Source organism: Phyllostomus discolor, chromosome 1, assembly GCF_004126475.2.
Source record: "Phyllostomus discolor isolate MPI-MPIP mPhyDis1 chromosome 1, mPhyDis1.pri.v3, whole genome shotgun sequence".
Taxonomy (NCBI): Eukaryota; Metazoa; Chordata; class Mammalia; order Chiroptera; family Phyllostomidae; genus Phyllostomus; species Phyllostomus discolor.
In genome coordinates this window covers 26,280,078-26,304,648 of record NC_040903.2, presented here as the reverse complement: position 1 = coordinate 26,304,648, position 24,571 = coordinate 26,280,078, and the positions used below count along the sequence as shown (strand labels likewise).

At 44.6% G+C, this 24,571-nt stretch overlaps 1 protein-coding gene across 4 annotated transcripts in view; it reads left to right on the top strand.

Moving 5' to 3' along the window:
* ATP8A1 (ATPase phospholipid transporting 8A1) overlaps positions 1-24,571 on the top strand; it is a 216,513-nt gene that overhangs the window by 110,731 nt on the left and 81,211 nt on the right. For all 4 annotated transcript variants that reach the window (XM_028505406.2, XM_036020088.1, XM_028505407.2 and 1 more), the window contains 4 exons: positions 1,577-1,661; positions 3,942-4,081; positions 18,576-18,714; positions 22,089-22,153. In XM_028505406.2, coding sequence (XP_028361207.1) covers positions 1,577-1,661; positions 3,942-4,081; positions 18,576-18,714; positions 22,089-22,153 — 429 coding nt within the window. The remainder of the gene's footprint in view (positions 1-1,576; positions 1,662-3,941; positions 4,082-18,575; positions 18,715-22,088; positions 22,154-24,571) is intronic.

Genomic DNA, 24,571 nt, shown 5'->3' with positions numbered 1-24,571 from the left:
TGCAGTGCACGTGCTTTAGTTCCTGTGAAGTCTCCTCTTTCAGTTCCTGACAATGTGCCGAACACTCAATCAGTTGATACAGCCCCCTGAGTGAAGGAGTGCTACTCCAGGCGTAAAGGTGCCTGTAGGTGTGTCTTTCTCATGTGCAAGGAGGGACAGGTGTGAGTGGCATTTAAAAATATGCTGTGTGATTCATGCAGCAGGTCATGGTCTGTCCCCTTCTGTCCGATCTGCAAAGGAGGCAGAAAACTCCTCTGTGTGGAGCATCAGTGTCTTCCACCGTTGCAGAGCCTCTTCCCCCTGGCCTTCGTGTCCCTTCTGTTGGCATGACTTTCATTTTTTAAAAAAAACATTCTTAGTTTTAAATGGCCTATTTTAATTTCATTGAAAATGTCATTAACCTCTGGGAAAAAATAGTCCATACGTTATACCTTGCACTCTCAGGAAGGAGCCATGAGGGGAAATTATTATTTCCTTTGCTTTGCCCCCCTTCCTGTTCTGCCACTGAAAAATGAAAAGAAATTCATAATTGGGGCCTGGAATATTCCATCTGTTCTGAGGTCACCAAGGTTTCTGTTTCTCTCAAGGGTTCTAAATCATAGTCCATTAGTCTGCTTCCACATCTCAGCCCTGAGACGAGAGACCCCGAAGTGGGTAATACCACTGAGAAAGTAATTGCAGGTAAATGATTTATTTTTTCCTGGTCTAATAAAACCATGAAGGCCAAGCACTAAAATTCTGAAAATGTTAAACCCAAGCCAAAGAAAAGCTGAAGGGACAATAGGCAGTCTATAAAGGGCCAAAAGTTAGAGAAACATAAGTGGTGTGTACAGCTGAAGCTGAAAAGAACTTCAAAGATAATCCAGTAACCGGATTTTTGCAGGCTAAGTAAATCAAGCCGTAAAGCTAAAGGGACACAGTCGGAACTATTCAGCTCTGTGGCAAAGCTAGGTTTGGCCAAGATTCTCCTCCTCTGCCCATGAGCCCTCCCAGCAGACTTACACCTGTGCCTCTCGGAGTTTGTTCCCCGTCAGCACGGCCGGGTCATGACCCCCTCCCACCTGAGAGGTCCGGTGGTGAATGAGTGTGGGCACATGCACGTGGCCCCCCTAGGGATGCACCACCCTGCACGACAGCACTTGAAAGGCTCTGTGAGCAGGCAGGCTCTTCAGTTCTGTCCGGTCCAGCGGTTCCTCAAACTCCCTGAGGTTGACCGTTTCCCTCGTAGCCCCTGAGAGCACAGCAGTCAGTGCTCTTTCCGCACAACAGCTCTCAGGGCTGGGCACAGATCCCGCAGCACACGGGAGGTGCGATGTGGCCGGAATGCGAGATTTGAACACTGGAGTGAGTACCTACAGATCTATTCAGAGGAGAAAGATGAAAAATGTCAGACTGAAACCTTATTGGCTAGTGTCTTTAGGGAAACGGTGTTGAGAAGGGAAAACATTTTATGCCTTAAAACCAACACTAAAAACAGTTGCTGTCATACTAGTTTGTTGCTAATAATGCTGCCAACGTCAACTTTATTAAAGTCAGAAAGCTCAGTGCAAGTGTGTACCTTCTGTTTGTTTTCCAGGACACCGTCATTTATGATCGACTGGCAGAGACCTCAAAATACAAAGAAATTACCCTGAAACATTTAGAGCAGTTTGCTACAGAAGGTGAGTGTAATGTCATGATAAAGCACGATTAAAAATTTTAACATAGTCATAGACTACTGACATCCTGCAAGATCATTATTACTGTTTTACTCAGAGATTCCTAAAGCAAGGTAGCAATTCTTGATTATTTACATTATACTATATAATGTAAATTATTTTTATTTTACCATCTTGTACTTTAATATTTTAAGAGATTTTTCCCTTTCACGTTAGATGGTATAGGGTCTATAAATTTGTCCACTTTTCAGAATGGATACTATTTAGAGTTTAAATGCTTCACTTTGTACCTCAAGCTGTGCAGAAGGAAAAGAAACAAGAGGCAAAGACCTGGGTCTTCCAATCTGAATTAAAAAGAAAAGAAATAAGCGAACCCGTATAACTATTTAAATAGTTATTCAGCCTCCATGTGGGGCCCAAGAATCCATGAAAAACAAGCTTAGTCCTTTCTCTCTTCCCCACTCACCTACACGATCCGCACGACAAGGCAGCGCACAGTGGGGGCAGAGGACCTAGAGTAGACGGAAGGAAGCAAGAGCCGTGAGACATCAGGGTCAGTCATACAGGAATTTGCAGAGTCTCAGCTCTGCATTCAACGCAAGTGGCCAGCACTGTAGCTCAACCTCCCGTCTAAGGTTTCACTCCCATCTTCTTGGGCTGGAACTGGTGCCAGTGACACCAAGCCTGGCCTCAGATCAAATCCTTTGTCTTCTTAATCCAAACTGTGGAAAGACAGGAATGTTTCAAAGCACTGGGCTCTGAAAAGCGAGGACATAAATAACCTCCTCCCAGTTTGCCTCCAGAAATGCGGGAGCACAGAGAGACCCGTCCGTGGAGTTCAGATTCCTGGCGCATCTCCTCCTCTCTGGTTGTGATGTCACAGGCACGCGGCTCTTAGGCAGGTTCAGGTTGGCATGGCCTCCACCTCCGCCCATTCTTTCTTGCCCAGGTTTGAACAACACTTCTACCCCATAGTTACCCCCGAGTGAGTTTCCAGCCAAGCTTCCAAAAGAGAAAACCATGTTCCTCTGTGGGCCCCAAGATTTAAGTTCTTCTCTCCGTGATCTGGCAGTAGACATCCCAACAGCTTTCTTGGAAGGTCAAGTCTCCTGGGTTCTTTACGTCCTCTGTCCTTTGCTTCTCATTTCGGACGGGTTGCCCAGGTGTGTTTTATTTGACCTAAGATCGCTAGCACCTAGTTGTTCCGAGAGTTCAGGTGAACTTGAGCGAAGGCCTTGTCTTTTCGGGAACCTCGATAACTGTGTTTGTCGTGGCTGACGGAGGGTCTCTGCCTCTTCCTTGTCCCAACCCCACGACTTCCTTCTGGCAGAAGGTGGCCCCCAAGTGAGTTACGAAGTCGATGGACACCCAGGACTGAGAGCAGGTCACCTCAAGTGTCACCTTTAATATTCTCCCCAAGGCATTCCTCATGGGGGTTTTTTCTGTCGCAGTTCCTCCATTTTTAAGCTTTGTTATGACTACAAATTTCTGGGGGGAAAGAGCAGTGACAAACACAACCCCATATCCCATGAGAGGAAGGCGGCTCTCCCAGGAGGCCTCAGCGGCGTCTCTTCCCTTCCTCAGTGTCTGCGGAGCCAGTGTGGTGAGCCAGCCACTGTGCTGGGCACTGGAGTCACAGTCTGGCCAGGCCCCTGCCATCCGGGAGAACTAAGCCACCACAGGAGATCCACAGGAAAAACAACGAAACATTGTCATTCACACCCTGGCAGTGTCTGGGGTTTTCTGCCCTGGGGGTCAGAGTGAGAGGAGGGTGCTTTAAAGACGTGATGTTAGGAAGTGAGTCTTAAAGTAGATGCAAAACAGACAGGGGAGGGGAGTTGGAGAGGGCAGGATGGAGAAGAAGTGACCGGCACGTGCGAAGACGCTGGTGTGCAGGAAGTAGTTGGCAGAGAGCAAGGCTGAAAAACAATTGCTATACGGCAAATGAGCCAGACTTCAGGGTTTGGACTTCATTCTGGGGGAACAAGTGAAGACTTCAAGCAGAGGCATAACCTGGTAAAATCAGGTTTTTAAAAAAGTCACCCCAGGCCCAGAGGACAGATAGAAGGAGCTGGGAACTAGAAGCAGGGTGCCAGCTTTAAAAGCTAGGGCAACACGAACATACATTTTACCCTGAGGTTTTGTCGTACTGGAATCAGACTTCAACACATTGTTGCAATTAAATGAATGTTTTCTAAATGAGACTTTGTTATGTAAAAATGGAAGTGTCAGACTTCTAAATAAAATTGTATGTGGTGTTGGGGTGCACGCTACCTTTTTCAGGATTAAGAACTCTGTGTTTTGCCGTGGCCGAGATCTCGGAGAGCGACTTTCAGGAGTGGCGCGCGGTCTATCATCGCGCGTCGACGTCCGTGCAGAACAGGCAGCTCAAGCTCGAGGAGAGTTACGAGTTAATTGAGAAGGTACGTGGAAGACTGTTTTGCTCAGACAGCAAGCATGGTTTCCAGACAACTGCAGCCTTTGCTCAGGGGGCCAATAAACTAGAAATCAAAATGTCTTGACATAACACTTACTGTTGGATCTCCTCTGGTCTAAGCACTGACAAATCTTAATACCACTTAACATTTTTGCTGAAAAGTCTCTGGAATGACTGCGTATGGGTCTTTCCTCATGTCATAGTTTCGGAGCTCAAACTAGAACTTAGTGTAGCCTAGCATTCTCCTTGCGCTTGCACTGAGTCCATTGCCTCTGCACCACCGGAGAGCCACATGCCCCCTCCACACACGCAGGCATGGCAGCCAAGCTACAGTGCACATGCACATATCGTTAAGGAAGGAGTAGAATACGTCATTCAAAATAATAGAATGAATATATTGCTTATGTACCTCTGTAGCTAACAATGAAGAATGTGGCAGTCAGAAATTATGCATCCATCAGTTTTGTCACAACTAAAAATATCCTCATTTTACTCTCCAAGAGACCAAGGCTGTCCAGCCCCCAAATGATGGACATACTATGATTGATGCTGTATAAATACCAAGAAATCTTGCTTCCTTAACCAAGAATAGCAAACATTTTCACATAGTACTTACTGTGCACCAGGTGCTATTTTGTAGCACCTGAATCTATTAACTTATTAAATAGATTTAAAAAACTACCTACCACAACATCCCTTCGAGGTAGGTACCCTTAATTCAGTTTCACAGATGAAGAAATTGGGCAACAAAGAAGTTATGTAATTTAGCTGAGATTGCACAGCTCATAAGAGGACAAACCAGTATTCTCAGTGTGGCTCCAGAGTTCATGCTCTTTGCCACTCAAATATCTTCATTCTAGCCTTTAACTTTCCATTCAATAACTTCCTTTGACTGCATTGATGTTTGTACTGCATGGAATCAAGCCTCCTGTTAGCTGCAGGTCATTTGATCTGCTTCCAGGTGAGTAAAAGCCAAGGATGCTCTTCCGCCCTCCACCACCTGTGCACCCACCCCTCCGGGAGACATCAGGCTCTGGCCACAGGTGGTTCTCTGTGTTGCCTACAGTTGCCATAGGCGGCTCTCAGTTCCGTCCTCCTGTGCCCTTAGATAATGGTCACTTCAGGAGCTGGTTCATTGCTCATCTCTCCCTTATATTTGAGTTTATTTTTGCATCCTGCTTATTTCTCAGAGCACTAGTGATAGCATGTGAGGTACCTTTCAACCTGATACCTGCCCCACCCCCAGATTTACATCTGCACACATAGCATGGGGCTTATTCTATTAACTCACTGAATCAATCTCCCTCTCTCTGAACATATTTATAAATGCTTATGTCTTGGGATATGATGTAGAGAAATAAAATCATATTTTATTTATGAGACCATGACTATAATCTCTTTTGGTCTCTCCAGCCAAAGTCACGTGTCTTGAAGCACTACCAGTGTTGATTTTGAATCTTTTGCTTTTCTTACCCTTTAAGAAGTAAAAAGGTAGAAATTTACCATTTGGAAATGCTCCTGTCTCCTTTCTACACAGCCTGAATATTATGTAGCCAGCTTTTTTCTCCATACTAATGAGGTGGGATTGATATATGATAAGTGATGTAATAACATATTTGAAAGTGGATTTTAGATACTAAATTTTGTTTCTCTATCAAGCATACCATAGAAAACTCTGGAGTTGGATGTTTCATTTTCCCCACATTTTAATCTGAATGCCCTAGAATTTGTAGGTTAAATTTTATTGCTTAAACAATGGTGGTGGTTGTGTGTGTGTGTGTGTTGTAATCCCTGTTATTAAAAGCCTTGTGCTTTGCGTCTCTACATGAAGTAGATGTTCAACCTTTCACCAGCAGATGGCGACTGTGAGTCATGTTGAAATTTAGGTTGCCTGGGGAAATCCACGACACTTCTGTGTATATTTTAAGTTTGCAAATACAGAAGTCTCGCTTACAACTACCTGGTACCTGAAATAAGTGGAAAGGGTTATTTATAGCTGATTCTTCTTTAGTTCATGGTAAGCCATAGTCTCTAAGTTTTATTGAAAAATCGAAGACCCAGAAAGGTTCCAGTTCTCTTACTCAGCCAACAGGTTTCAAAGGAGGACAGGTTTCCTAATCCGTCCCTGACACCATAGTTCCATTCACTTATTCACACTGGGTGGTTACTAGATGTTAGTATGCACAAGTCAGTAAGGAGCTGCGGGCCACGGCCCAAACAGATTCCTGGTCTGAGCAGATTCCTCAGGGTCGCTTTTGCAATGAGCCTCAGAAGATTGCTTTACCAGATACAGGGGAGCAGAGGCCTTTTGGGGGGGCGGGGGGGTGGAGAATAGGCACAGTGACAAGAAGGAGGTCTTTGCAACTGGCAGCCATTTCTCTGAAAAATTCTCTTTCCAACCCTGATCATATAGTGTCTCTAGAGCCAGGATGACACTATGTCTTCGTGAGTCGGAGCTTCCATGCTTTGAGCCCATCTGGGCTCAAAGCCGGGTAGGACGGTGGTGACTGTTGTTGAGGCCACCCTAGGGAGGCAGTGCCACACACCTGTCAGACCACAGGCCCTGCCGGTGTGTCCCCTGGCTTTAAATGCAGCTGTCACAATGCACGATTCATCCACTGTGGCTCTTTCCTTGGCTGTTTTAATTGAGACATACTGATTGTATAATCTTTTTAAATGCAATTGGAATGTTTTTTTTTATGTAGAACATAATAGTGGACTTACCATGTAAGAGAGTGCATTTTAAACTGTGAGAGTGGTTCTCAAATCTCTCTCTTTCCCTCCCTCTCTCGCCCTCCCATTTTCCAAACAAAATATTGCCTGAATCATAATTTATACCTAATCTACAGATACTGATAGAGAGAGAGAGATGAAAGAACGGCAGCTCTGGTTAAGGAGTGGGGGGGGGGGGCGGTGCAGAGAAGCCCAGCTTGTCTCTCCCCTCTGCCTCGACCTTGCCCTTGCCCTCTTCGTGGTTCACGAGCACAACCCTGGGGTCCACTTGGCACAGTTTAAAAACCAAAGCCTCTTCCATCCATGGCAGAAGTTTCTAGAAAGTGTGCTCTCAAAATCGCTATGGACATTTTCCCTCACTTTTCAGGAAAAGGTCAGAACATCCTTGTGCTGGACACAGTGTTTCTGAGCCCATTTCAGGGAGTAACGCCGCGTGCCCTGGGCTGGTTCGTGGCGGTGCCGCAGTACAGACATCCACAGTGTGAGCGCCGTGCGGCGCTTTTCCTGGGAACAGGAGTATTTTCCATCTGTAGCAAAATAAGTGAAAATTTTGTCATAAGATTAAGGTTGTACTTTTAAACCCTGGTCTCTATCTTGTCCCTCCTGTCTTTGTTCAGACCAGCAATTCAGTTTTTGAAATGTAGTTAAAACCTTATTCCTTTGGGGGCTATAACTTTTAGCATAGCTGAAAAAAATATGCAAATAGGCCAAGAACATCCCAGGAGACCATGGCATTTGTCCCTGGGTTCAGAGCTTTGTCACTTCCAAGTGCCAGCACGCACTCCCTCCACCCTGGGGCGCGCTAAAGGAAGGAGGGGAGAACTGTGAAAAAGTCCTCCAGGTATTTTTATCCCTGTTGACGGCCACCGTGAGATGGGATTTCTACATCCATCTGTGAAATGTCCTCTCTGCTACCAGGTTGTGCAGTTTGGGCTCATCGCAGTGGTCAACGTTTCGCAATTTAAAAAATAAGTCAAATTCTATATTATTTCAAGATGTTCCTGAAGCATCTTTTTTTCTGTTCCTAAATATAGGCCAAGAGGTGACATTTATTAGTAGGAAGGCACGAGAATTATTCAGGAACAAGGAGAACACTGCAACAAGAAAAAAGGTCGTGAGAGGCCTGTCAGGTACTTGAGGTGACCTGGCCCAGTTTGAGGAGGCTTGTCGCCTCACTGTGGGCATGGGGACAGCAGCGCCTCCCTGTCTCTCTCGGTCCCAGCTTGAGAGCGTTCACAGTTGTCTCATGCCTGCAGGCAGCACAATTGACCTGTTTTCCTTCTTTAACCTCATTCTTTTGAAAGATAATTAATGTATCTGGACTTGTAATTTTAGATTATGAAACCGCTATCATGTCCATCTGTATTTTTTAATTGAGTTTCTTGGGGTGACGTTGTTTTGCCAAACCACGCAGGTTTCAAGTGCACAACTCGGCAGAATGCCCTCTGCCCCATGCACCGCGCGCCCCGCCAAGCAAAGTCGCTTTCTGTCCCCATCCCCGCTTTGCTCTCCACCTCCCCCCATGCCTTCCGTAGACTGTATTTTTAAAATTCAGATATTTTCAAACTAAATTAAGCATTTATCTATTTGTACTATGTCAGGAAAAATATCAAATGAGTAACAATAATGGTGAAACTTTATGCTTCAATACCAAGGGTTTCTCTACAGTTTCTTACCCACCTTCTTTGATCTGCCACTTTCCATTCATTCCAACATGTTTTTGAGACACAGGGGGTTTTGTTTGTTTGCAGTTTTTGTTTGTTTGTTTGTTTTTTGCCTCATACTTGTGCTGCTAGGTTCCTTTGAAAATCAGTGGTACAGAGGGCTGTGATCTTAGTTATCAGGGAAGATATTATAATTAAATCATTGTTTGATAAAGGTGAGATCATATGGTATTTGTCTTTCACTGCCTGGCTTATTTCACTTAGCATAATGCTTTCCAGCTCCATCCATGCTGTTGCAAAGGGTAGGAGCTCCTTCTTTCTTTCTGCTGCATAGGATTCCATTGTGTAAATGCACCATAGTTTTTTGATCCATTCATTTACTGATGGGCATCTAGGTTGCTTCCAACACTTGGCTATTGTAAATTGTGATCTCACTTTTAACAGGAACCTAAACAACAAAACAAAGAAACAAGCAAAATATAGTCAAAGACACTGAAATAGAGGACAAGCTGTTAGTGGCCAGAGGGAAGAGAAGAGGGAATTTCAGGGGAGAATGGAAAGGGTTTACAGGAACAAATTTAAAGGACACATGGACAAAAACTACGGGAAGGGTGGTAATGAGAGGGAAGTGGGGAGGGATGATGGGTGGGCTGGAATGGGAGTAAAAGGGAGAAAACTGTACTTGAACAATGATTAAAATAAAATTTTTAAAAAATCATTGTTTGAAATAAGAAGGTAAGGCTTCCTGGTAAACAGCTTTTTGAAATCCTCGTTATGTTTATCTGCTTCAGTAGACAAATTCAATTGTATCTTTAGCATTGCATAAATTACGAATTAATCACTTCTCCTGTCTATGAAAGCAAATTATTTAGCATTACAGACCACAGAGTGAGACGTTACACCTGTCTAGGCTGGGCAATGATTGAAGCCGTGTTTCCCAGTGATGAAATTATTCTTTTCCTCTTGTTCTGAGGAATGGATTGTGAAACATGTCTTTAAAAAATGAAAATGTATCCAATACTTTCATCTGTTAAAGTTTTTTGAAAGAGATGATGGGTCAGAGGATCCTTTCTTAGCTGAAAGAGCATACAGGCGTGCCTGGCCTTAGGGCACCTCCCTTCACGGAGATTCAACACACAGCGGTTTCGAACCGGTGGAAGGTCCATGCAACCCTGCGTCAAGCAAGTCCGTTGGCATCATTTCCCAATGGTCTCTGTTCACTTCATATCTGTCTGTGCTGCATTTTGGTAGTCCTCGCAGTATTTCAGACTTTTCCATTATTATAGCAGTTGTTATTTGATCTGTGATCGGCAATCTTTGATGTTATTATTGTCATTGTTTCTGGTGCCGAGAACTGTGCCAGTGGAAGGCAGTGAACTGAGCTGACACGTGGAAGTGTCCCCAACCAGCCGTCCCCAACTGTCGCGCTCCTCTGGCCCTCTTCTTCCCTGAGACACCACAGTATGGAAGTTAGGTCAACCAGTAACCCCGCAGGGGTTAGGTGTTCACATGGAAGAGAGGGTCACCCGATTCGGCGAACTTCATAGCTGTCCTATTTTAAGAAACTGCCATCCTGCTCGGTCAGCAGCCATCCACAGCAAGGCAAGACCCTCAAAAAGATTACGACTCTCTGAAAGCTCAGATGATGTTTAGCATTTTTTAGCAACAAAGTATTTTTTAAGGTATGGACACGGTCTCTTGGACATAATTCTATTGCACACTTCATAGACTACAGTGTAAACATAACTTTTATATGCACTGGGAAACCAAACATTCATGTGCCTCACTTTGTGAGGATACTCACTTTATGGTGATGCCCTGGACCCGAACCCGCAGCATCTCCCTGGCATGCCTGTAATCAGAGGGCTGCGTTTCGGCAGCGTCTCCCTGTCCTTTGAATCCGATAGCAATATTGTGTTTTCCACCCATTCTGAAACATGATGAAAGTGTATTCTCTGATCTACTGAAGCTTCATGAGGGCGGGGACTGTCTCCGTGGTGTTCGTTTCTGTGTCTCCAGTGCCCTGGTCTGCTCTGCTCCGGCCTGCGTGCCTCACTGACTGGATAGCTGACAAATGAGTGAGTGACTCCATTAAATGATGGATTCAGAAGCTAAATGTATTTAGTGGGCGTTCGCTTAATGAAAGCCTGACTCCCGGTGCTGATGAAGTTCACGCCTTCCGCACACGGAGGATGTTGGCATCTCTGTGTCGTCCACTAAGGATTCATTTGGGGACATGTTACAAAAGGAGCTAGTAATTTTAAAGAATGCATTCTTTAGAAATTGAGACTCAATCATGTTTTAAAAACTTGTCTTTCAAGTGATGTCATGTATGAATGTGAGAAGCATATGGTTAGAAAGATTCAATGACCAATGCGAAACCCTTGCAGGCTCTGTTCTGGGCTCTGGGGCACAGCAGGGGGGAAGGAAAGAAAAATCTGTATCTTTATTTTGCTGGTAGGAGATGGGCAGTAAACTTACAAACTGAAAATATAATTCCAGACAGGGCTCAGTGCCCTGGGCACTTAGGTAAAGCACTAAGATCAGGCTGTGAGGTAGTGATCTTTTTACATTAGTTCCTTTACTCATCCCCAAAATAGGGTTGACATTTCTGAGATTTTTTTAAAGACTGCTTTGATGTGGCATAGTAGAGATCAACCATCACACTCAGTGTGTCTAAGTACAACAGTTTAGCACCCTTCACAACACGTGGCAGCCAGTGGTTTAGAGGATTCCTAAAGAAATACAAAACTTAATAGAAAACAGTGCTTTTCTTGAGCGTTCATGACTGCCAAGCCCACAGCAACTTCTGTGTGAGAATGCAATGCCTTTTCAGATAAAACTACCACTTCTATTCTTAGTAGCTGCAAATATCACTTTCGTTTGTACTAAGACGTGAAATGTACTAGCTGAAAATTTACATGATGTACTGGTGATTTGGTGGTTTAAAATTCCAGTAGTTTCCTATTTTACTGTTTGCTTAAGAACACTTGCGATCTGTGGGCTCATCTCCTAATCAGACCTGCAACCTTTTGAGTACTGACTAAGCTCCAGGCCCTCTGCTCTTTACCCTGATTGCTCAGTTCAGGGGCCTGTGAACTGGTGCACACAAGATGACCCATTGGGGTGGGCAAGGAAGTGTGACAGCTTGTTTCTGCTTCAGCTCGATCTCATCTCTTTGATACTTTCTGTTTTGCATTTTGCGATGTATATAATTTAGTAATGTTAGCAAAACAAATATGTTACACAAAAGCATCGCAACCTCACAAATAAGTACTCAGCGTTTTCTCTAAACATACCATACACACAGAAAAAAACGCGTTGAATGCCAGATCTGATTTCATCCTCAGAACGACTTTCCTAAATCTGTAGCATTGGCCCGAATGTGCTGGTGCAGAGACCATCAGGGAAGTTAGTTCCTTGCTGAAGCACACGAGCCAGAGGTTGGCAGAGAAGGGGGGATTCAAAGCCCGGTTCTGTCTTAATGCCCTGTTATTCTGCCAACTGGGTTTAGAAGAAAGCAAGAATGTGTGTAAAGCGTAGTCAGCGTGAAAAACAAAACGGAACCAAATGGGGAGTCGTGGGGTCCCTGGGTGGGCGTTGGGACTGGGAGGCCTTGACCTGTCAGGACACCCCCCCGCCCCGCTCAGTAAGTGGGGCGGCCTCTGTGTGCTCAACAGCATGGAGTGAGATGTGCAATTTTCCTTTCAAATGAAGGGGAACATATGTTTTTCAGAATTTTCTCTCCCCTTGTCTCTAAAATCTTGTTTAAAATACGTAAGATTTCCTTAGAACTCTAATCACACGCGGCTCCCCTCTGGCCCGATAGAGTTCTCGTTAGGAGCGCTTCGTGGCAGACTTTGCACCCTGGGTATTACTGTCCTCTCCCTCAGCTCAGATAAGATGGATGTGTTGTTTTTGCAGACTACACCCATCGCCTCTCCAGTCCTGATTCTTTTCAGCTGGGCGTGTGAATGCTGGCCTTATTCGGAAAACCCTTGGCTGTGTGAGAGTTCAAATGTGATTTCTGTGGTTCAAAAAGCGCCAAGCTACGATGTACTTCTTGGCCTTGAAGCCATTAACCGATTGCATCCTCCAGAAAGAGGCCGGTGAGCCGTTCCCACGATGTGACACCGTCAGTCTGCGCGTACTCTGGTCCAGCCTAACCGGGCCAGGTCTGAGGTTCTCCTCTTTTCAGTAAACCCGCATCGTTGTGTGCTAGAAGATGTTGAGAAGGAAAAGCATAAGGGTGAATGGTGCCCAGCGGCAGGCAGAGCAGCGAGGAGCCCACCAGCCTTTCGGAGGAGCTCTTACAGTGACTGAGAATCGCAGAGCCACCAGCACACCCCCATCCTAGGGTCACCTTATCTGCAAGCTAAAGAGGATGATGGTTGCAGTAGCCTGTGACCTGGTCTCGTGGCCTCCATTCTTCCTAATCCGTCCCTGGTGCGCCACCAGTGAGCTGTCGGAAACCCACGTCTCATTCTGTCGCTCCCCTTCTAAAACCCTTCCCTACCTTGCCTCTGCTTGGGGATCCTCAGCGTCACATGCAGCCCCTTCAGTTTCCGTTCCCTGCTGGCTTCTGTAGGCTCATCTTTTCCCCACAGACTGCCCAGAAAAGTCTGAAAGGACTGATCCTCGTCCGCCCTCCAAACAGCCCTGCCGAAGCAGTGTTACTGAAGCCAGCGCCACTCTCACTTCCATTTATTGTTTCCATGTTGACTACTCGGCAACTTCTCAGACACAGGATGCTTTTGCATACCTCTGTCCCTGCAGTGCGATTTCTTCCGCCTGGAATTCCTTGCCCTCTCCCTCCCCCGCCTCTCCTGGTTGCTTGGCGGACTCCTAACTCTTCAGTTAAGACTTCAGGTCAAGTGTTAACTCCCGTTGGGTAGGTTTTGGAGACACCCAGCCCAAGAAGATACATCTTTGCCGTGCTTATCCTTTGTCCACACAGAGAAGTTTGTGTTTGCTTTGAAGACCGTGCGTACCGTGCAGTGGTATGATCAGTGGGAGAGGAGCAGGCTTCTCTCCCGTGGCAGGAAGGCTTTGCCCGTAGTCTGGGATTGCCAGGAGAGGAAGGAGGACAGGGGCCGGGAAACCTGAGGCCAGGAGGGAAGGCCAGGGCCTGCCAGGACAAGGGTGTGTGTGCAGCTGTCTCTCCCGACACAGCCCAGCCCAGGGCAGAGACAGCCCCTCACAAGCATTCCGCACCACAGAGTGGCACCCAGATCCACCCACTGCCCCTCTTTGTGTTGAATAAAGAAAGTTTTACAGGAACACAGCTCTGCCCATTGGTTTACAAATTGTTTGGCTATTTTTGTGCTGAATGACTGAATTGAGTAGTTGCAGAAGGGAAATTCCGGCCCTCAAACTCTAAAATATCTACTGTTTGTCACTTTACAGGAAAAAAACAAACTGTCCCTCTTGCTCTAGAGAGCAGTTCCCAGAGTTCAGTCCTCAAGCTGGTAGCATCACTGCCACTGCACACCCCCAGACCCATGCAGGGAGCACCCCTGGGCGTGGGGCCCTTCAGGTGACTCAGAAACCCTCCCATCTGGCTTCCTGGCCCCTCGGTCACGACGTGGGCTTGGTGACCCCCCAGGCAGAGGCCAGGAGAAACAGCGATCAGTAAAAGGAAGGGGATGCAATCAGGAAACCAGGTGGGGGTGTGAGGAGGGGCATCCAGAGAATCTCTAGTGATGCACCTGCACATGAACTCCATGGAGGAAGGAGCTCACCGTTGTGTCCCAGCACTACCTGCAAGTGTGTCTATGAGTGAATGAATGCGTGCTTGGAATGGGGCTGGTCCCAAAATGTGACTCTGGGGCCAGCATGTGGCATCAGGGAAAGAGGTACACCTGGCAGGTGTGGCTCAGGACTGAGGCTGAAACCCATTTATAGCAAGAAGATATTACTAGGGGCTGAAGAGCAGAGGCATGTCTAAAAACTGAATAAAATTCTTTCATTTAACCTCAGTTGTCCTTCCCCTTCCCTGCCTCGGGCTGTGTGTCGGTCCCGGGGATTTTGTGTTTACCATCGTTGCTCAGCTGTACCTCCGTTTGACCTTAGATGATTTACTCAGGCTTCCCAAAACTATTAGCTGAACTAATAAATGGGAAGCACTCAGCGTCTGGTGCATTTCCCCTAGTAAGGAAATATTTTGTCGTATTCCGAGTCACCATCTTATTTCACGTTGAAAAAAAAAGGTCACCAAATAGTACTAGCATTTTACCCATTATTGACTCCAGTGGTAAAACTTTGCTCATCAATATTACTTCTTTGGTTGTCTTTAAAGAGATTTCTGCCAAACAGTTCACGTTGCAATCCAAAGCCTAAGTTGTTCTGAGTGTAATACCTTTAAAATACCTTTCACCACTTAGGAACATATCGCAAACTTTAAAAAAAAGGTACTAAAAAAATATTTGCTAATATGGAAATAGGTCACTTTAAGGTTCTGTTATTTAGCAAAATATACATGTGTTGGTATAAAATAGAATATCTAAATCTATCATGATACATTTCACCCTACAGTTTTCAAGAACTCTGTGTGAAGCTTTTCATATTCACTGGGGCTGAGGTTTTACATTTATATGCCTTTTGAAGAACTCTGCATATATTATGAACATGTGAAAAAGAAAATAAGATTATTGAGGGCTTTACTAGGTGAATAAATATTATTTTGTGATTATTCAGTGATAAGTAAATCTCTATTATGTCAAGGAGTCATCAACTTGAAACCTTTATAACTCTTGGCAGAGTGACATTTTGAAAGTTAAAGTAGTGTTTGGTTCTTTTTTTTTTTTAATTCCATAAATGCCATGGGAATTTTATCATGTTTCAACACTTGCTGAATATGTAATTCCCATAGTGCCCATTAGTGGCCATCTGTGTAAGGTAATACATGTTTGGGATGAAATTGATTATGGCCTAAACACTCCCGTGTTATGATCAGGAAAAGCATGCAAAGTTCACATCTTTTTTTCTAATGATCATTATGTAGCTAAAGATATTCATTTCCAGAGCAGGACAGCCTATCACTCAAGATCCTAATCTCACAAAAAGGGACACCAGGGCCCACGGAAAGGAGGCCGGAGAGACTTCCACTAAAATCAGTAAGTGCTGGACTCAAAGAGCTCTTGGGATGAAAGGAAAATTAGCAGGCTTTGGAACACATTATTTCCTTTATAAGCATCAAAGTGAACCCATTGCAGTTTTGCTGAATATTCAGAAATATTTTGTTACCCTTCAGAAATCCTGTTCTGGCCACCAACAGACTTCAAGTTCACCTTCCCTGTAACTTGAATCAGCATATACCTTGCTGGCCCAACCTCCTTGGTCCTGTGTATTATTTTTGCCTGTTTTGAACATTTTTTTCTTTTTACCTGTGTGAAACCAGGTGTTCTCTTTCTCTCAAATATGTTTTCAATGTTACCTTCTCAGTGCATTTTATTTTCATTAGATCTGTGCATGGTAGTGTAGACCTGTGTGCTTCCTGAGCTTATTTATCCACCCAGAGAACCAGAAAACATATGAATATACTTGTTTATGTATTTCTAACAAATGTATTCACATCTTGCCTCTCACATTATCTACCTTGTCTATTTGTGAAACATGTCACAAAAAATACTTTTGTTGTTTAGAAAAGTTTCAGTGCTTGTACTACTAAACTATCCCCATGATCACCGTAAAATCTTATCAGGCCTCAGTAGACTGTACGGCATTTGAACACGGCTGTACCCTGACCATCCCTGGGATTGGGCCAGAATGAGTCAGGATCAAATTCCCGAACAGTAGACAAAGGAATTGATAGAATCATTGTCTGAACATTGAAATGTAGCCATTGCGATGTTGGCATAGTTGATACTGAACTGTCCTTCTCCTTCATTCTTGAACTTCTTGATGATAATTATTCATCAGGTTATGATAGATTTCAAGTCTGCTTTCCATTAAAGATAACAAAATAATCCTGTCTTCTTATGAAGGAAATTTGCCTTCCTGTCTTATGTTTTATATACTGAGAAGTCATGCATCAAGTGCTTCTAAATAGCTGTATAAGTTATTTGGAATATATTGGAAAGAAAATGGTCTAGAGGGTAGCAATACTTAATAACATTTGGATTTTAGATTTTTTTCTTTTGGTTGCTCACTCACTCAGTACACATGCTGGTATAAAGATGAACAAGACCTGGCCCCCAATCTTGAACGAGACTACCAGGATCATACACTTAAACAGCTAATCTTAATATAATAAATTCAGATGTGTAAAGAAGAGCAAAGTTCTGTCAGCATGGCAGAGGGGAAAACTTGTTTTAAGAAATGAAAGAAAGCTTCAGAGAAGCAGTAACCTTGACTTCAGCCTTACAGAACAAGCCAAGTGTTTCCAGACAAGACAATGGGAGCTGTGGGTGTGTATATCCACATACAAACACACACATGCACACGTGGACACACAAACAGTAATGCTGTGCACGCCCATCTATATTTAAACATGTGGCAGAGACAGTCGGCTGGCTAATTTATCACCATGCCCCTCCCCCTTCTGCCTGTCACCTCCACTATGGAAGCTTGAAAAGCTAAATACTAATAATTAGGGTTGGACATATTGAGAAATACTCTGAGGACTTTTAGAAACATTTTTGCTTTTCAAAGAAGACACAGATATGGTTGGTATTACCCCCTTCTTTTCTTTGTGGCTGTTACAGTTCTAGCCCGGACAGCCATCCGGAGACATTGAGAGAGATCTAGAGGATGAGTTGAGATAAGGCTGAGCCACCGAACAGATAGCCACAGCTGCCTACTTCAACACTGCTTCCATAAGGAAAACTAAAATTTTATTAAGGCTATTGTTAGATTTTTCTATGTATAGCAAAAGCCACTCCTAATTAATATGCTCATACAGTAAACACACATGCACTCATTCTTACTTGTTTGAATATGTATTCAATTTTATTTCCATGCCTAGCAAGACTTGGGACTAATTTTAGACTTCCATTTGGTGATAAGTAAGTAGATCTTAACATTAGAGGAAAATAGGAAATGCAATGCTTTGTTTGTTATTACCAGCTGGCCACTATTGTTAGCACTTCCTTTCCCTTGATTCTGTTCAGTCCTTGTCTTGTATTTTCAATAAAAAATGAAGTCGAGAATGGAGAAAAGGGTTGAGAAGAAAGATACACGTCGACGCAGGTCATGCAGGAGGTTGGACTGGGGAAAATGGGGTATGACCGCAGCAGTGCCACTCACTGGCTGGGCGCATGACGCAGAGAAAGTTTTAAATCTTAGTCTATCACAGTGCATTCCTATGTGGTTAAGAACAAGAACACCATTACCTGTGTCTACCTGGCAAGCCAGGTCTCCCTCACAGCCAAGAGGTCGTTCTCTTTTTTCTCCATTCAGGAAGATGAGAGTCGAAGCCATTCTTCGGGAGAGGTTAGAACGACTCTCCACAGAGCATACTAGTTGTCTTCAGTCTCATGTGAAACGTACCGTCTCGTGAGCTGGAGATCTTTAATGGACTCTGACCTTCTACTGTGCAAATGTGAAACAATCTGAAAAACACTCAACCTGTCCTTCCTTTTTTTTTAACAGAGACTAATAATGCTATCATTTTGTTTATTGTTCTTCATCATTTCTGATTGTAACATGTATATATTTCTAAACACTGCATCAAATTATAATTTAATAGTACTGGCTTATTTCCTTATTTTTCAAACAGGCCCGCAAGATTACTGTGGTGATCTTCAATAGTTTTGGGGTTTGGGGGAAGGTGGGGTTTTAGTCACTGCCTGCTTCTTTTAAACTGACTCGATTTGCCCCTGTATGCTATTGCTGTTTTTGGAATCCATTTCTTACCTCAGACAGAAGTCAGGTAAAACTCGTGGCCTCAGTCTCCTGCCAGAAGCCCAGAGGACAGCCAGGGTCCTCAGGAGAGGAAACTCCGTGGGCTCGTTGGAGTTTACACCAGTGGCCATGAATTAGCATTCACCTTTGTCTTAAAAGCATATGCACACTTCAGTGTTTTTGTTCTTAGAGAACCTAAACTGGTCTAATCTTAAAATGTGTACCATTTATTTTCCCCAGAATCTTCAGCTACTTGGAGCTACAGCCATTGAGGATAAATTACAAGATCAAGTGCCTGAAACCATAGAAACTCTCATGAAAGCAGACATCAAAATCTGGATCCTCACAGGGGACAAGCAAGAAACTGCCATTAACATTGGTAATTCACCTAATTCCAACTTTAACTCGTGATGCTTTTAAACAGCTTGATACATTATAGAAGATAAATTTTGGATCTGCCAAGATTTGAAAGATTTGGTATTTTGATTTCCATATTTATGTTATTGGGCATATCTGTGTGTGGCCCCGGTGACTGTTTAAAACTGCAGTGGTTACATATCTGACCTAACTATAGCTCGCTCCTGCAGCCACATAATACCTGCTCTCCCCTTTTTGTCGCTGCCTGCCCCCACCTTCCATCCATAGTTGGCATGTGTAGGTAACGTTTCTGCAGTTATCTGTGAAAGTCTAGAAATTGGGATCGTAGCGGGTTGTGTACTGATGCTTGTTTATTTGACCGAAGGTCATTTCCGAGAAAGGAAGTAAGAAGGTTGCCAGTTTGCACTCTTCTACAGTTAATTCTGTGTTTTGGAGAGAGGTTATTAGCTCGGGCTGCCATAACAGAATGCCACAGGTCAGGTGGTTTAAACAGCAGAAATAAATTTCCTCACGGCTCTGGAGTCTGGAAGTCGGAGATCGGAGTGTCAGCACGTTTGGTCTCCCCTGAGGCTTCTTTCCCTGGCTTGCAGGCGGCCCCTTGTCTCTGTGTCCTCGCATGGCCTTCCCAGCGCACAGGAGTCTTGCTGTCCCTTCCTACAAGGACGCCAGTCCTACTGGATCAGGCCCCACCCTTATGATCTTTAATTAACACTTTTAAGTCCCTTTCTCCAAGTGCAGTCACATGTGGGTTAGGGCTCAAGTGTGTGAATTTCGGGGGGACATGATTCAGAAGAATACTACCTTCTTCGGTGGTAGTATTCGGCGTTAGAGGCCTGCAGGGAACATGCAGTAACATGCATGTAACATGCAGGGAAATGCCACTCCCCCTTTCCAGCTTCGGTAATGGTAGGTCTCCTGAGCACCGTGAACCTTGACTCCGACTCAGCCTCTGGACAGGGACAATACGGGTTACACACAAAACTCCCCCAGAATTCAACAGACCCTTTCAGAGATGTTCACAGCAAGAAACCGCATGTTCAGACAGTCATGATTAAGTATCGTCTGTCCAGAAACATTTAGCTAATATTCCTTTCAGAAGTGTCAGTGATCACAGTATTCAGGATAACACACCCTGAATACTATAAACGCACCACAAATTTACAGTAGAGTGATGTTAATAGAGTGAAATTAAATTTTCAAAAACACTAAGAGCTGAAATCTACAAGCCACACAGATTATTCCTTTTGGTGATGAACACCAGCACCGGTGTCAGAGACGAAATGGAAGGAAGAAGTGTAAGCAGTCAGTCTGCACTGGGACTTCCCTGAAACACACGAATGTGACAGAGCCCGACCACATGTAGAGGGAGAATGTATGGTGGTTAAGAGTGATATGTGGGGGAAAGAAGAAATCGAGTAAAAGAGCTCAGGATACGTAGCCTATGAAAAGAGTATGATGGTGGTTTCCGGGCAGATGTTACACCTAGAATCCCTAGGAAAGGATGGGTAAGATTCATTCATTCGGCAAATGGGTATGGCACCTGCCATGCCAGGCACCAGCTAAAAAGCAAGGAACAAAGCAAACCAAAATCTTCCCTCCTGGAGGGCTTCCACCCTAGTCACAGGGGCAGACAATAAAGTACATGAGGAGAACACATAGCATATTAGATGCAATAACTGCTACAAAGAAAAATTAAGCAGGAAAGGGAGATAGGGCCTTGCACAGAGGGATTCAGTTTCAAATCTTGAGGTCAGGAAGACCTCGTTGAGAAGGTGACATTTGAGGAATGACGTAAGAGAGGAGAGGGAGCTTGTCACTTGGGTGGTTGGGGGAGGCTGTCCTTTGTTCTAGACTGAAAGGGCAGAAATATGAAAGGGCAGAGCAGGAGAAGAGGTCAGCAGCGGAACTGAGCTCAGGTTGGATGGGGCCTCCAGGAGGTTGTCCAGACTTAGCGTTTCCTCCGAGTGAACGGGAAACCTCTGGACAGTTCTGAGCAGAGGAAAGACGTGATCTGACTTTCCCATGAAAACAGTCAATGTGGCTGCTAGACTGAGAACCACTCAAAGGAGAGCAAATGTGGAAGCAGGGAGACCAAGGAAGAGGCTGTATGATTAATCCAGGTGAGACATGCTGGTGGGTTGGACACAGGCGTTTACCGTGGACGTGACAAGAAATGGTCAGATTCTGGATATACAGGGACCGGCACAAATAGTGCCCCTTTTTATTACAAAATCATAAGCATGCAATTCTGTAACATAACACTATCACACTCAAGCACACCATATGACATTTTAGGTAACATGTTCAAATTAAAACTATACATTATTACACCCATGTTATTAGCCTGCCAACCACACTCAAGGAGGCGTTACTTCTGCCAGACCCAGTATGTTAAAAGTGGAGCCTACAGGATTGACTGGTAGATTACCCGCAGAGTGCGAGACAGAGGAATCCGGGGTAACTCCAAGGATTTCTAGTCGTAGCAACTGAAGGACGTAGTTGCCATTAACCAAAATGAGGAAGACTGAAGGAGGAGCAGGTTTCCCGGGGGAACTCAGGAAGCTGTTTTTTGGATATGTTAACTTCCCGATGCCCATTCTATACCTAAGTGTCTGCTGTTGAGTAGGCACTGGGATGTGGAGTCTGGAGTTCAGGGAAGAGACTTTAGCAGGAGACAGGAGTTCCAGAATGGCCATCATTCAGATGGTATTTAAAACCATGGGAAGGAAAGAAATCACGGAGTGAGTATAGACTGTGCTGTTCAAAATGTGGTGGTAGTACCTGACACAGGAGGGCAGTCCACAGGGCTGCCTGTTTTTCTCCAAACACAGTCAACCGTAGGCAGATGGATTCAGAGGAAGCAGGGATGGGTTAGCCAGCCGGTGATTTTTCCCTGCAGCCAGTAGAGCAAAGCTGGAGAGGGCAGGAGGGCAGAGGAGGGTGTGGTGTGAGCATTTGTCCACGGCATAGCCAGACGACCCCCCTGCGCCCTTCTCCAGCCAGCCATCGGCCCACCTTCTGCTCCTCACGTTGGTCATCATGAAGGATGTCGCTTGTCCTCGTGTCAGTTCTCAGGACACTGAGAATCATTATCACAGTCCTTTCCACCCTTGATGAGACAGCTGTCTCCTGCCAGGTGTTGTCCTGGTAGCGTCCCCTTCCCACAGCAGGCTGGAGCACCTCTTCATTAACTTCCTGCAAACCTGGAGAAGACCCGACTAGCATCTTCTTAATAAATGGGATACATTTTAATTTTATATAAGAAAATAGATGAGAAAGCAATTTTATAGTATTGCTCTTATAGTATTACTTCAACATCTCTTCTTGCCAGAGAAATTAATGGCATCAATTAATTCACTTTATGTTTGGACACAGGACACTCCTGCAAACTTCTGAGGAAGAACATGGGAATGATTGTTATAAATGAAGGTTCGCTTGATGTAAGTAAAACCATCTTTTTAAAAAAAAAATCCTTTAACAATTTAGTCATCTGGTAGTGTTGTGTTTTATATTCAGATAGCTGTGAGAACACTTTATCTTCCTGAGGTAAAAAGATACCTTGTTACCACTGTCCTGCTGAGACATAATGTGCACCGTGTGAACCACGGTGATGTGAGTGGACTCTAGCCTCAATGCCCGCAACAGCCAAAGGAGAGCGCCTCATGTGGCGAGACACGAGCACTGTGTTACAGCAGCACCGTGGCTGGGGGCTGCTGAGCAACGGCCACTTGTTCCTATCTGTCTGGGTGTTTTGTGTTTGATGCATTTACTAGTAAAATTCTGCTTTAGCTGTCAGTGATAATATACGTTTTGCTTCTTTTCTTAAAAGAGTTGTAAGCACTATTGAACAACACAAAATAACCGTTGCTTATAGAAAAGCTTTTGGGTTTTTGGTTTTCTGTTTTTGTTTTGTTTTTTCATTTTTTACAGGGTTTTTGTCGATGTTCTAAATTCCGGGGAAGTCTGTTTTCATGGCTGTGGTCACCTGAATGTATATTTGGGAAAGAGGGAAGGATTGGCTAGGTGCACAGGGCGAAATAGACATTAACAAAGAACTACGTAGGTCAAATGACCAGTAAATATTTTGAATTAAAGGTGAATATTTGTAACTTAAGGCGGAGGATGAATGGGAGAAGTGGTTATACAAGGGCTTGAAGTAGTCCTTGAGGCACAAAGAGCAGAGCAGAGCAAACCTGACCGTCCGTGTGTGGGCGGGCCGAGAGGCAAGCACGCAGAAGGGGTGGCGAATAAGCGAATGTTTAAAGTCCAGTGTAGATCAGAAATTGTGTGTAAGAAGTGGTTGGCTTCTGATTTTTAGACTGGAATGATGGTCTCTTCACTATTAGTCCTCAGAACAGTCCTTGGGATGCCTTGCCCTTTCTCGTGACATCTTTGAGCAAACTTGTCACCTGAGGAATAGTACATGATTTTGCAAGCATGAAAGTTGCTTACACCTTTACCTATTGGAGAAATACTTTTTGTGAACCAAGCTGTATTCCTAAAAACACAAACCAAAAGAAAGCCAGCCTGCTGTTTGAAGACTTGCCTCCCTATTTACTCCTTCAGGAGGCCCCCTGCTAGGCCCTGGGAACCTTGGACTCTGCCCCCGTAGGGCTTCCGGTTGTCTCCATACTCCACGCCTCCTATGTGTTAATTTGGGTTTGTTTACCCAAGTTACTGTGCTATAAAAATTATGACTTAAGAAAACCCAGCCTTCCAAAAGCTTATAAATAATCAAAGAAATAAAATGCATGCAAGTAACGGTACAAAACAGCTATGAAAATGTGGGAGATTGCTATGAAAATATCGCAAAGTTGAGGGAAGTATCTATAAAATAAGTGGCATTTAGGTCGAGGTGAATTAATGAGTAAGGGGGGAGTACTTGAAGCAGAAAGTCATTGCAAGCAAGTTCAAGGCATACTTGGGGCTAGAAGGAGGTACGCTGAACTTGAACACAAGATTGTGACTTTTTACGTATTTTTTGTTTGAATAAATATAGGCACAGAATGTAAACTTCAAGTGACAAAAAGGGAAAAGTACAGATGGTAAAAAACTGGATCTCCCACCCGTATACCCAGTTCACCTCCCTAGGCACGGCCACAAGTTCCAGTCTCTCGTGTCCATCCAGAGATACTCTGCCGTATCTAAGGACATGTGTGTGTCTGTACACACATCCTCTGCCACTAACTCAAATTACAGTGTGCTGTTCATACTGCTGTATACTTTGTTTTTCTCGTGCAACGTATCTTAGCAATTGTTCCATTATAGTTCGTATGATGCTACCCAATTCTATTTAGCAGTGGCTCAGTATTTGTAAGGTAATGGAAAGAAGTGGCCCAGGGAGTTAAAATTGGACAGGCAGGCCGAGGGCAGGTGTGGGAAGCTGGACCAGCATTGACAGTTTGCCCGCACAGGTAAGAGGGGCGACTTCATCAGCCTCTTGAAAGAGGTAAGATGCACATGAGCGAGTGTACATAGGCATATTTGGAAGGGTGGGGAGGCATGGGGTGCAGGCAAAAGACCAAGATGAGGGCTCAATAAGAAGAAATGGGGGCACCGGCACCAAGATGTGGGGTGAGAGACATTCGGACAGACCTGTCCCACGTGGCCTCTGGAGAAGGAGCCATCCAGGCGGTTCTGGAACTGGGTTGCAATAGCTCACAGCTCTGCAAAAACCTCAGCAGAAGCATTCCCATAGTCCCTGCAGGCAGTTAGTTACGTCTCTGTCAGCAACGTGGGTCATCACAGAACACCGTTTTTCTGTCACTTGAAAGAAATCAGAGGTAGGACCCATTACATCAAGACAAAGGTGCGACAAGCCATGCTTGCTCTGACACGTGATTCCTTTGGTTCGGTGT